The 13,780-nt window shown below is 31.0% G+C and overlaps 1 protein-coding gene across 1 annotated transcript; it reads left to right on the top strand.

Moving 5' to 3' along the window:
- The first annotated feature begins 4,578 nt into the window (after window positions 1-4,578).
- On the top strand, window positions 4,579-6,201 carry LOC104589627 (protein STRICTOSIDINE SYNTHASE-LIKE 10-like). Its single transcript, XM_010248000.2, has 3 exons — window positions 4,579-4,910; window positions 5,074-5,343; window positions 5,546-6,201. The coding sequence occupies exons 1-3, from the start codon at window positions 4,678-4,680 to the stop codon at window positions 6,048-6,050; spliced, it is 1,008 nt and encodes a 335-aa protein (XP_010246302.2). The 5' UTR covers window positions 4,579-4,677; the 3' UTR covers window positions 6,051-6,201.
- Window positions 6,202-13,780: the final 7,579 nt, after the last annotated feature.

The following is a 13,780-nucleotide window of genomic DNA, read 5'->3' as shown; positions in this document are numbered from 1 at the left end:
ACTTTTTTAAAAGTGGTTTCATAAAAATACTTTGATAAAAGTACTTTCATAAAAGTGTTTTTATAAAAGTACTTTCACAATAGTGCTTTTATAAAAATTCTTTCATAAAAGTACTTTGTAAAAGTGATTTCATAAAAGTACTTTTATAAAAGTGGTTTTATTAAAGTTCTTTCATAGAAGTGTTTTTGTGTAAAAGTACTTTTATAAAACTGCTTTCGTAAAAGTACTTCCATGGTAGTGCGCTAGTAAACATCTATGGAATCAGTTTTGTAGGCATATTTTCCTCAAAGAATGAAAATGAGCAAGATGGGGCATGATTGTTTTTCAACCAATTCAACCAAGTTGGATCAGTTCCACTTTGGCCATTTGTAAACCGACCAAAATCGAACGACCTAACCATGGATATATATTAATATTTTATATTTTAAATATAATTTTTAATATAAAAAAGTGGGAATTTTCCCATATTTCTTAGTCTAAAATATTTTATATCATAAATCTAATTTTTAAATATTTTATTTAATAATCACACTGTAATTTTTAAAATTAAATTAAATTTTTAAGTTTAAATCTTTTGAATAGACTGACCAAACCAAAAAATCGACCTAAACCAATACAACTTGAGTGGGTCGGTTTTCACAAAAGTTTAGTCAGTTTTAGCTTACCAACTCCCTAACCTGATCAAGTCAATTTGGTTGGCCAAATAGCCTATGACTGCACCAAACCAACTCATGAACACTCATAATTTTAGCTAAATTAATAGTCTTATCTCTAATAAATAACAATAGTTTAATCTCCCATAATTATTGAAAATTTATAGAAAAAATACACAATTATTGAAAATATATTGATAATGAAAACTACAATAGTTATAGAAATTACAAAAATACAATAAGGACTAAAAATATATAAACTTAGTCAATAAATAACATAATCTTAAATAATAGTTTAATCTATACTAAATATTAATCAATAACTTATAACAAAAACACAATAAGTACAATACATTAATTTTAAAAATTTCAATAATAGTAAAGTAATCTCCAATAATTATTGAAAGTTTTCTATTAAATAAATTAAAAAAATAAATTTATACATACTTATTGAAAATACATTTATCACAAAAGACAATAAATATTAATTTTAGTATATATAATTATATAATAAATATAGATTAAAAGTTTAAAATTATTATTTTTTGAAAGTTATTTTCTTGAATTATAACTTGATAATAGTAAAATTAATTATTTATAATATTATGTAAAAATAATAAATTATTATTAATTTCAATATTATGTTATAACTACTTTTCTACATTTTTAATTTTTTTTAAATTTATTACTTAATTTATTTATTTTAATTATTTAAAATCTAGTTATGTTAAATATTTTGTTATTTAAATACTTAAATAATATGCAAAATATTTAAAATTTAAAATATTAATTATTTATTGAATTTAATTTTCCATAAAATCATAATTTATACTATGATTACATAATTTCATTATTAAATTTGTAATGTATTAAATTATTATTCATTTAAATATTATGTTATAATTATTTTTCTACTTTGAAGAATTTTTTTAAATTTATTACATAATTTCGTTATTTTAACTATTTAAAATCTAGTTATGATAAATATTTAGTTATTTAAATATTTAAATAATCTATAAAATATTTAAAATTTTTTGTTATTTAAATTTTATTTATTTAAAGCTATTACATATTATTAAATATTTAAAAAACATTTAAATTGATAATCCAGAAAAACATAATTTAAATTGTTAGTACATAATTTTGTGATATATTTTATAAAAATATTAAATTATTTTTTGTGTTTTTAATAAATATTTTAGTTATTTTATAATTTTTCTAGAATATTTAAATAATTCTTAAATTTTTTAATCCATAGTTTCTTTAGAAAGATATAGATAAATAACTTCTTTCAAAGGAGAGACATGCTACATGGCAATACTAGTTTTAATATACATATATATATATATATATAGATAGATAGATAGATAGATAGATAGATAGATAGATAGATAAATAGATAGATAGATAGATAGATAGATAGATAGATAGATAGATAGATAGATAGATACAGATATAGATATCATAGAGAGAGAGGTAGAGAGAATGTGGAATTAAAAAAATTCAAAAAAACAGAAAATTAAGAAGAGGGGTTTGGAGAAAGGAGATCTATGGTGATGTGGACAACCTTGCTTTATATATATATATATATATATTTTATATATAGAGAGAGAGAGAGAGATGCAATTATAAAAAAGTTTATAATTAATAAATTTAATATTTTATATTTATATACATATATATTTAAAAATAATTAGCTTTTTTAACCTATTTAGTTTTTTGGATCATTTTAAACACAATAAGATTGTTGTGAATTAAATTTGAAATCAAACATAATAATCAAATGTAGATGTGGATTTAGAGATTTTATAATCGAATGTTGACACGGATGTAGTTGGATTTGATCTAAATCCAATTTGTTTATAGCCCTTCTGCCCACATTGTGTGTAGGCTTGCTAAATTTTAATAAATTTTATTAACTTTAGTAAATTTTTATTAATTTTATTTATGAAGTTCCAAATTAATAAAATATAAACTAATTTTAGGGTCCTTTTGGTTCATAGACATGACTAAAATTAGAATCGGAATCAAAATAACCTCTTCCTCGTGCCTATTTGGTTTAGCCGGGAATTGAAATTAGATTCTAATTAATGTTGTTTGGTTCATTTGGAGTTGGAATTGGAATAAACTAAAAATTTTTAATGTTATATATTTTATTTTCTTGTATTTTATACACATATAATTATTTTATTTGTATTTAATTGTTATATTATTATTACTTTAATATTGTATGAATATTTTATTATAGTACTATTATTTTAGTACAATTTTACTAATAATTTGTTAATAGTAAAAAAATAATATTTTAATATTTTAAAAAATTCATAAAAAATTATGTAATAATAGTATAAATTATGATTTTATGGATTACTAAATTCAATATATAATTAATATTTTAAAATTTTAAATAATGATATTATTTAAATAACTAAATAATATTATAAATAACTAATTTCACTTATATCAATTAATAATCCTAGAAAATAACTTTCAAAAAATTTATATCTATTAATAATAATTTTAAAATCTTAATCTATGTTTATTGTATATTTATATATACTAAAATTAATTTTATTGTATTTTTAGTAATTATCTATTGTATTTCTTTGATGAAAATTTTTCAATAATTATGTATAAATCTATTTTGGTTTTGTTTTTTAATAGAAAATTTTCAATAATTATTGGAGATTAAGCTACTGTTATTTAAATTTTTAAATCTAATTTATTGTACTTATTGTATTTTTGTTATGTATTTTTATGATAATTTATTGATTAATATTTATTAAAGATTAAACTGTTATTTGAGATTACACTATTTGTTGATTAATTTAATATATTTTCAGTTTTATTATTTTTTTAATTATTATATTTAATTTGTTTTTATTAGTTATTTCTTGTATTTTTATTATAAATTTATTTTCAATAATTGTGTATTTTTTATATAATTTTTTAATAATTATTGGAGATTAAATTATTGTTATTTATTAGATATTGGACTATTAATTTAGTTGCAATTTGGTGTGTTCATAGGTCAGTTCATTTTGGTTGCAAGCTATTTGGCCAACCAAATTGACTTGGTCAAGTTAGTGAGTTGGTCACCCGAAACAGTTTGACCATTAGTGAAAACCAACGAACTCGGGTTGTATTAGTTTGGGTCAATTTTCGATTTGGTTGGTTGGTTCAAAACATTTGAACTTCGAAAATTAAATTTAAATTTAAAAAATTAAAATGGTCGTGTCGATTCAGTTTTGGTCAGTTTTCAAATGGCCAAACCGAAATTGACCCAACTGGTTAGGTTGAAAAATTACTGAACCAAGGCCGATAGGGAATACTAGAAAGCCAATCAACTCAGGTCGAATTGGTTGGTTTCATCAATTTGATGAATAATCCTAGATAAAATTAATTATTGTTATTTTTATATTATAAAAAATTATTAAAAATAATATATAAAATATAATAATTTTTAATTATTTAAAAATTAAAATATAAAACAAATATATAGTCTTCTTAACAAAATCCGTACATTGCGCCGGTCCTGACTAGTTCCAAAGTAAAATTGGACAAATTGATACCATTTGCAGCACTAAGCGCATGGAGCCAGTAAGAGAAAGTAAAAAATGGAGATTTGCTCCTTACAGACCGCATCTTACACCGACCACACAGCCCCATGAGATGTTAGTGATGTACGGCTGGGATACGTTGTGAGGATCTCTCTGTTAGGAGCAGATCCCGACTCGGAGAAAACTTTTTACCACTCGCCAATCGCCATAGAGTTCAGAGTTCTACAAAAATACGTTAACGTGGGTCCCAACCGAGAGTCATACTCCATATAAGATTTTGTTTGCATTACTACATCTATGATCTACTCTCCGAAGGACTACGCCTCTCTATTTTTTCGTGCATGCTGTAACGAATATCTATAATATATATAGGAACCGAAGTCTTTAATCGATGATCTAGTCTGCTGTGTTCTGTTATTGTTTTCTATTCTTCTGCGTTCTACCATCAGCTACTTCTCTTTTCAATGGGCTCTCAATTTCTTTTCTTCTGTTTTTTGTTTACGTTGAGATTACAACTTTTAATGGGTTCTCAATTTAATCACTATAGTAGACTTCAACTCCCTGCGGGAACCACCGGCCCAGAAAGCTTAGCCTTCGATTGCAGAGGAGAGGGTCCTTACGTTGGAATATCTGATGGACGAATTATTAAATGGAATGGTTTCGTTTGGACCAATTATGTCATCACTTCAAGATTTAGGTAAGGAATTACAGATGAAGTTTTATTCTATTTTTATTAATTGAATGTGATTAGTTTTTTTTTTTTCAATTTAAATGCTTTTATTACTTAAAACTATTGATTTTTATGAATATTTATGCTCTGCTAATGCTTTTATTTATTTATATTTTTCATGTTGAACTAGGAGGAATTATATATGTGATGGGTCCAATGATCCGAGACTGGAAAACATATGTGGGAGACCTTTAGGTTTGCAATTTAACATGAAAACTTGTGATTTATACGTAGCGGATGCTTATTATGGGCTTATTGTTGTGGGACCGGAGCAGAAGATACCCATGCAATTGGCCACTAGTGCAGAGGGTATACCTTTCTATTTTACTAATGGATTGGATATTGATCAAAGGATGGGAATTGTTTATTTTACGGATAGCAGTACTAAGTATCAGAGAAGGTAATATTTTTTTCTTTTATTTTTAGTTATTTTTATTTTGAATTGGATATTGATGAAAGGACAGGAATTGTTTATTTTACGGATAGCAGTACTAAGTATCACAAAAGGCAATATTTTTTCTTCTATTTTTAGTTAATTTTATTTAAAAATATAAAAATTACTGATGGAAATAGATTATATGGTTTTATACATATATTTGTAGGGACTATGCAGGTTCAATCCTGAGTGGTGACAAGACAGGGAGGTTAATGAGGTACGATCCAAGGAATAGAGAGGTGACAGTGTTGCTCACAGGCCTTGCATTTGCAAATGGAGTTGCAATAAGTGACGATGGTTCATTTGTTCTTGTTACCGAGACTGGCACTGGTAGAATTTTAAGGTTCTGGCTTCAAGGTGGTAGAGCTATGACATCAGATCTTTTTATCCAATTACCTGGTCAACCTGACAACATCAAGACAAATGCTAGAGGTGAATTTTGGGTGGCAGTAAACCCTTTTGAAGGAGGACCTAGATTTATGCCAAATACAAGCTCAATGTCCATAACAAATTCTCAAGCAATGAGGATCAACAAATATGGAATAGTATTGGAAGTGTTCACTGGTACAAATGGAAATGCATTGGCAGCTGTTAGTGAAGCTCAAGAACGCAATGAGAATTTGTGGATTGGTTCAGTAGTTTTTTCTTATGTAGGGGTCTATAGGGTTTGAACTTTAGAGTGATAAGAAGAAATCATTATAAATTTTTTTTAGTGTTATCATTAGTAAATTTGTTTTTTAATTATTATTAATTTCATATCCATTGTTTTGCCATATTATTCTCAAAATTGAAGAGCAGGCTATGTGGGCAGGTCCATTGCAAAAGTTCAAAAGGGTTTATAAAAGAAATGGATGAAAAATTAGGGTTGTAAAGATCAATGTTCTTCTGAAGGGTTTTGCATCAGTAATAATTTGGTCCTTGTAGATTCAGCTAATATCAATAAAATTGTACAGTTACTGATGAAAAAAAGAAGGAATGCCGTAAAAGAAAATGTCCCATTGACAATTAAAAGAAATACTGCTCATATCATTATTCATGTCTTTTGAACCAAAGAAACCATTCCCTTAATCCAAAAAAGCACATTACTAGAAAGAGGCTGGAGTAGGAGTCAAGAGGGGTGCATGGGATATAATCAAAGAACAAAGAAAAAGAAATCAGTAAGAGAAGTTGAGAAATTCAAACAAAAAAGACTGGAGTGTGTGTGTATGTTTGTGAAAGGGAGATATCTAGATTCTACAATTTAGCTTACTTCAACCCAAACCCAATCTTTAAACAAAAATAGGAGCACAATAAAATTCATCCCATCACCATTCCTACCCACAATTGACCACATACCCTCAGATCCATATTTTTTTCCTTTTATGTTTATATCATTTTTATTTAACATGACACTAGATAATTAAGTTACAGAAAAAAAAAAAAAACTAAAGAACAAGATCATGAACGTTGTTTTTGTTTTCACAGAACAAAATCATTTATATAGGTGATCCCCCCTTATAAAACAAAAGCCGGTGATAATTCTTGAAGCTAGGTTATTTGTTAATGAGCATTCGCTGTTTGTACAATGTCAGGGTACATATGGGTTATAGACACCTTTTCTTCTCTTTTATTATCTTATTTCTTCATTTGTAGGGGGCTGCAATCAACCAGGTCATTTAACAAGGCTGTAGGTTTGATCCTCCTAAAAAAGGGCAGCCCAGTGCATGAGGCTCCTGCCAATGCGAGGTCTGGGGAGGAACAGATGTACGCAGCCTTACCCCTGCACACAGAGAGGCTGTTTCCAAGATTGAATCTTGGTCACCCAGGTCGCAGTGGAGCAACCCAACCGTTGCACCAAGGTCCACCCTCAGGTTTGATCCTCCTACATAATTCCATTTATCACTTTGTTCAGGCTACATCAATGGGCAAAGTAAGACCACTGGTCCAACCAAATGGAATAAACCCATATTCGATCAATATGACCTTGGTTCCATTACCCAAAGTCTGAAACATGGAACAGAAAAAAAAAAATAAAGGAACACCTATGGCCTAAATGGTGATATACAAATAAAAATAGAGTATAAAGTTGAATAAAATTTAGACAAAAAAGCATAGACATAACAAAACCAGTGGTGGAATTGCAACATGGGAAAGGGTCGACCACAATTTAATCAACCCAGCCCAACAATAAGGTGGATGATTAAGGCATAAAAAAAAAGCAATTGAATGATGTATATTACATGTTCTAAGATAAAAGGTGGTGTTTCAGTTCATGGTGTCTGGTTTTAGTGGTAAGAGCAGTGGCATGTTTTTGAGTTTGAGCTCCTTTCAACTGATTTGTACATGATTGAAACCAAAATTAACTTGGCAAAGCCTGATCCAGCAGTTGTTAGTTTTGGACTTTTGGTTATTTAATAGAAATTGATAGGTGTCAAGCAAAAAAAAGATTTGGTTCAAGATTAGCCATGTTACAGGTTGATTGTTTAATTCCAAGAATGGACCTCTTTTGTCTCCCAACCCATCCCAACCTACCAATATGGTTGGTAAAACAGAAGAAGAAGCAAAAGAGGAGGGAAGTGGGTGGATTTTTTCCCTACCACCCAATTTGATGGTCTTGATAATTGTGATGTGAGCAGTAAGTGGGTAGAAAAGATTATTCCAAGCATCAAGGTTTTGGTTGTATAGTTTAAACAGGAATGATGCTTGTGTTTTAGCAGCAATAAAGTATGTTCTCCATCAAATACATGAAAATAAATTAGATATGTAGTTCTACCCCTTTCCCTTCCCAATCACCACCCCCTTTCTTTTGAAGCAATATAGTATGCCATTATTGCAGAAGACTAAATAACAATTGAGTTTATTCCTTTATGCAAAGAAGTATATGGCCAGTTATATCAAGGCTATGCTTTGGAGAACTCAAGCCAAGGTTAATTCCTGTTGGCTTCCTTTCTAGTTTCTAGATTGAAAAAAAAAAGGTCTTTTCAAAGAATCTGGAGTTCATCAAGGAACTTCTGGCAATTGGTTGAAAGACCATATACAGTTGTTTCTTTTAGCTTGCACAAGTGTCTAGAATTGGGCTACAAACACAACTCATGGATGGGATAATTGATAATTATTATCACCAGGACTGGCTGGACATCTTTGACAGTTAGCTAATGCATCTTTTGGTGGCTGATCTGGAAATAGTTTAGTTAATTGCTATTGGTTTCATTGTAGACCATGCCTGAATTGGATGCTTAGTTGATCCATTTTCTGATCTTATCTAGTCTTTTCTCTGAAAGAGCATCTGTTTTATAGTCATCTGCTCAGCAATTGAATGGTTTGAGACATACATATATAGCAATTGATCAGTTTGTTTTATAACTGAAGCTTGCTTTCTTCCAGGCTTTGGGCTGCCTGAAGGCAACAAAATAAATTTGGCATTTTTTGGTTCCATTTGAAGAATGCAAACTTACCTATTTGATGTTGGCAATTTCAAACTTTGCTTTAGCTGGTTGCCTCTAGATCAAAGATCAACTTTTATACTTCCATCACAAGAATATATAATTAAGAACAATTATAAAAAAAAAAAGAATATATAATTAAGAACATAAAGGCGTTTTAATTTCCTCCCTTAAAATTTTGATGGTTACTAGTTCCTTAATCACACTTGTACTAACTGATTTGCTTCCCTATATGTTTACAATTCCTGAAATATAAGGAAAGCCTGTAGAAATATCTAAAAGAGCCTCAATTAGCTGCAAAAGAGGTTGTTCTTTTAATTTTCTTCTTACAAATACCAATTTTCTTATTGTTGATTTGTTATGGCTGTTGAGTTTCTAGTTATGTTGCTTTCTGATGCTTCTAATCTATGCTTTCAAGGTTAATGGTCCTGTTCTAGTTGAGGACACTTGCCAATTTAATCTGACCTGTGGGATTGGATTCAATGAATCTCAGATTTTGGCTGAAGCCTGCCCAAATTGCATACTAGCTGTTGGTATCAAGTTAGAGAGTAAGCCCAAGTTTCATACCAGCTGCAATGTGACTTGAGAGCTATTCTACTTAGAGATGGATTTTTTGTTGCAGGGTGCTATAGGAAGAAAAAGTGTATTCCATAATAGAAAAAATTTGTAAAAGAGAAAGTGTATGCCATAATAATTTTCTTACCTAGAAAACACATAATAATATTATATTTCATTCATATTTGGATTTGACTTCAGTTTTGACCAGAATATGCACTTCTTCCAATCTCTAGGTTTGCCTCCCTCCTTCCCCATCACATATCTGAAAACTGCAAGAAAGCTAACCTCTTTCTGAAAATGGCCAGCAGACTGAGACCCTTCAAAAGAACCGTAGGTAATTGCATCACTGCATGTGGACATTTCATTCTGCCATCTTTTTAGTCCCCACCCCCATTCTTCTCAATGTTCATGGTTATTATGTTTGTAGTGTTTGAAATTTTTGTCTTCAAATTTACTTTTTGTATTCTTTTAGGCTGTATTTAGTTTGAAAGAAAAGGTAGGGAAACCTGTACAAGGTTTGTATAAGACTCCCCACCTTTCCCTACCTTTTCCTTCAAACCGAATACGGTCTTATGGATAAATCAACATATATTTAGTATCATAAAACTAATAATCAATTTTTACAACATAACACAACCAAGGAGGAGGCTTATCAGTCCATACAACCTGAGTCCAAAATTTTGTTAGTCCCCTTTTCTTGAGACAACCTAAGAAAAGGGGAAGAATTTTGTAGAAAAACAGTGAGAGCCGCCATGTTATGGACTGTATGGGAAGAAAGGAATGGGAGGATTCTTAGTGAAAGGAGTCGAACAGAAATTGGAAATCTTTGATTTGTTGAAAAGTAAAGTGGCACATTGGGTGAAGACCCTGGAGGATTTCCAAGGTTTCTCAACAAATGAAATTTTGAGAACTTGGAAGGAAGTGGCTACATCGGCTCAAGCGAAGGAAAGGGTAAATATTGGAATGGAGACCCCCAGCAACCAAGTTTGTTAAACTCAGTTTTGATGGGAGTTATATTGGTAGTCAGGTTGCGGCTGGGCTGGGAGGGGTGTTAGAGACACGAAAGGAAAGGTTTTAGCACTGTATTCAGATCCATTAACAGATGGTAATGCATTGACAGCAGATCTGTGTGGATTACTCCATGGGTTAAAATTTACTAAGCAATTCGGTTTCCACAACTTGGGGGTGGAAGGGGACTCTTAGGTGTTCATTTCATGGACAAGATGTAGCTCCCAAATCCCATGGGTCAATAGATATACTTTTCGGGAAATAGAAAGCATATCAAGGGAGCTGAATGTTGTCTTTAAATGGGTGAAAAGATAAGAAAATGAGATGGCGAATGTTTTGGCCAACAAGGGACAGCATGGCACCAAATGTTTTGGGCAAAAGTATAAATTATAAAGTTTGTCTTTAAGGTGGAAAAACCCACCAATTGTAATACTTGAAATTGATATTAATAAAATCTTGTTTTACTGATCAAAAAACAACTCTATGAGCTGCTCTATTAGCCTGCCTATACACAAAATAAAATTTAACTATATCTGAATGCAGCCAAAGAGTTTTCATATTATCCAAAATAGGCCAACAAGGCCAAGGAACAGAAGCATAATCTCCATGAAGTGAAGATATAGCTAGTTTAGAGTCATATTCCAAATCAACAGGTTTATATCTCTGCCAAGTAGCAAACTTATGGCAAAATAATTGTTTTTCAGTTTAATCTCCAACACACCCTGACACTTGCCTCTTTCCATCTGCAGAGGCACAAAAACTAGTGATATTTTCTGTCCTTTATAGTAATATATGAACCCACTTCAATACATTTCATTGGCCTAGATATTAAAGCAGCTGTTGATCCCCCAACCTACTTCCTAGTTGGGTTTATCAATTCAAGTATTACTGGTATTCTGACTGCCCGGCCACTTCAAAATTGCCAGTTACCTGGAAATGAAAATTGATAACCTAAAGGATATTGTTTTAAATTTTTTCTTTTGCATATGATGGAGCAGGTTAGATTTGAGATCATTTTCTTTTTTACCTTACCAGGTCTAAGTATTAAATAATATTCATTTATGAGAATATTGATGGAGTTCTGGATCTTTTTGAATTGACTTATATTCTGATTTCATAAAGTCAGGTTTTGATCAATGAGCTGGTTCATAGATACTTGCTATGATACACCAAGTAAGAATATGCCAGAAAAGTAATGAGCTGCTTCTTCTTGTGCAAACATTCTTGGTAAATTGGTGAAAATGAGTTACCCATTTTGAAAAGCTTACATAGCTTTGGGCCATGGGTCCTCAGGCCGGATACATCCAAATTTTAACAGATACTTGACTCAACAACCCATTCTATTTCTACACCATAGAGGTTCTTTGTCCAATTATTATATTTTTACATCATTCCAACTCTTTTTTTTTTGAGATTGAGGGAAAATCAAGTGTGGTTTATTCACAATCCTTTTCTAAAGAAATGTTCTCACAGTATGACAATATAACCAGAGAGAGAGATTTTATTTGAAGAAATATATTAGTGAAACAGAGTAAGTATATAATATGAGATTTATTCGTTTAGTAAGACCACATTTACAAATAGAAGAAGCAAAACATGCATTGGAAAACCATTAGCTAGCCCTGCAAATTAAGTACTAACTGTTAACCAATTTTAGGGAACTATTTGACATTCCCATACTGATCCATCCAAATCCGAACCCTGTCACAGTGATAATTCATAGTCACCATCCTTCTTTCTGGCCTTTGGATTCTTGTTTGCAATAATAGCAGCTGCTACTAATCCGTTCATGCCCTCCAGCACCAGCCACATGCTCTTCCCTATATCTGTCTGTCATTAACAAAACTCACATGTTAGAGTTTGTGCAACAAGTAGGTATTTATACAGTGAGGTTACTAGGGAACCAGGGGTTTTTCTGGTTGTTTTGCTGGCTGTTGTCTTTGACCTTTGAAATTTGACTTTGGAACATTAATATTAATTAATTATCTTATCTAAAAGGTAGGATAGGCAACTAGTTGCAGAGTTGCATCCCGATTTGTGGAGGACAATTTTGACCATCCAATTTAATGGTATAATTATTGATTCTCCTCAATAATAATTTTCTTACCTAAACAATAACATAATAATATTATCTTTCATTCATATTTGTATTTGAATTTAGTGTTGACCAGAATATGCACTTCTTCCAATCTCTAGGATTGCCTCCCTCCCTCCCCTATCACCATCACATCCCTGAAAACTGCAAATAAGCTGTCCTCTTTCTGAAAATGACCAGAAGAATTACATTACGGAATTTGGACATGTCAGTTTGCCATCTTTTTAGTCCCCCGCCCCCATTCTTCTCAATGTTCATGGTTATTATGTTTGTAAGTCAAAATGTTCCAAGTTCAGATTAGTAGATCTTAACCTTGATGGTGTTTGAATTTGTCTTCAAATTTACCTTTTGTATTCTTTTAGGCTGTGTTTGGTTGGAAAGAAGAGGTAGGTAAAGGTAGGTAACCTGTACAAGGTTTGTATTAGGTTTCCCTTCCTTTGCCTACCTTTTCTTTCAAACCAAAATTTTAGCATGTTTAACAAACTATATGAGCTGCTCCATTTGCCTGCCTATACGCAAAATAAAATTTAGCTGCACCTGAATCCAGCCAAAGAGTTTTCATATTATCCAAACTAGGCCAACAAGGCCAAGGAACAATATAGCATAATCTCCATGAATTGAAGATATAGCTAGTTTAGAGTCATATTCCAAATCAACAGGTTTATATCTCTGCCAAGTAGCAAACTTATGGCAAAATAATTGTCTTCAGTTTAATCTCCAACACACTCTGACACTTGGCTCTTTCCATCTGCAGCAGCACAAAAACAACTAGTGATATTTTCTGTCCTTCATAGAAATATATGAACCCACTTCAATACGTTTTCTTTGGCCTAGAGATTTGTTAAAAGGCTGTCATCAGTTCACCTTTAGTACCATAGGGTCACTTTTGTATTTTTACCTTATATTTTTTTAATCACCCTAATATAAATACCAATGCTGGAGCTGCCAGCATAACTTCTGGCTCTCAATCTTCTTTTCTTCTTCTCTCTTCTCCACTCTTTTTCTCTTCTCTAGCTGCTTTCTACTTATTATTTTCAGGTTAATATGGTATCGGAGCAGGTTTGTTTGGCCAGAAAGCAAGGTCGATCAAGTGTTTCTTTCCTTTTGCTATGTTTTCTCTGGAGAAGGTAGAGAATACAAATCGGACTGATCTGAGGAAGATTTTCAGATCTTTTTTTCTTCCTCTCTTGATTATATACCAAGAAAAAATTCTTGTAACAGGTTAGTGTGATTGATGTGAAGGATTTAGTACCTGTTTTCAACCTTCTTTGTGGGTCGTGTGGTCCTTGTGGTGTGTATGTAGGTCAGGGGATGACCC

The sequence above is a fragment of the Nelumbo nucifera genome, chromosome 3 (genome assembly GCF_055504915.1).
Source record: "Nelumbo nucifera cultivar China Antique chromosome 3, China Antique-T2T, whole genome shotgun sequence".
NCBI lineage: Eukaryota > Viridiplantae > Streptophyta > Magnoliopsida > Proteales > Nelumbonaceae > Nelumbo > Nelumbo nucifera.
Note: the sequence above shows the minus strand (reverse complement) of the source record. Positions and strands in the feature narration are given on the sequence as shown.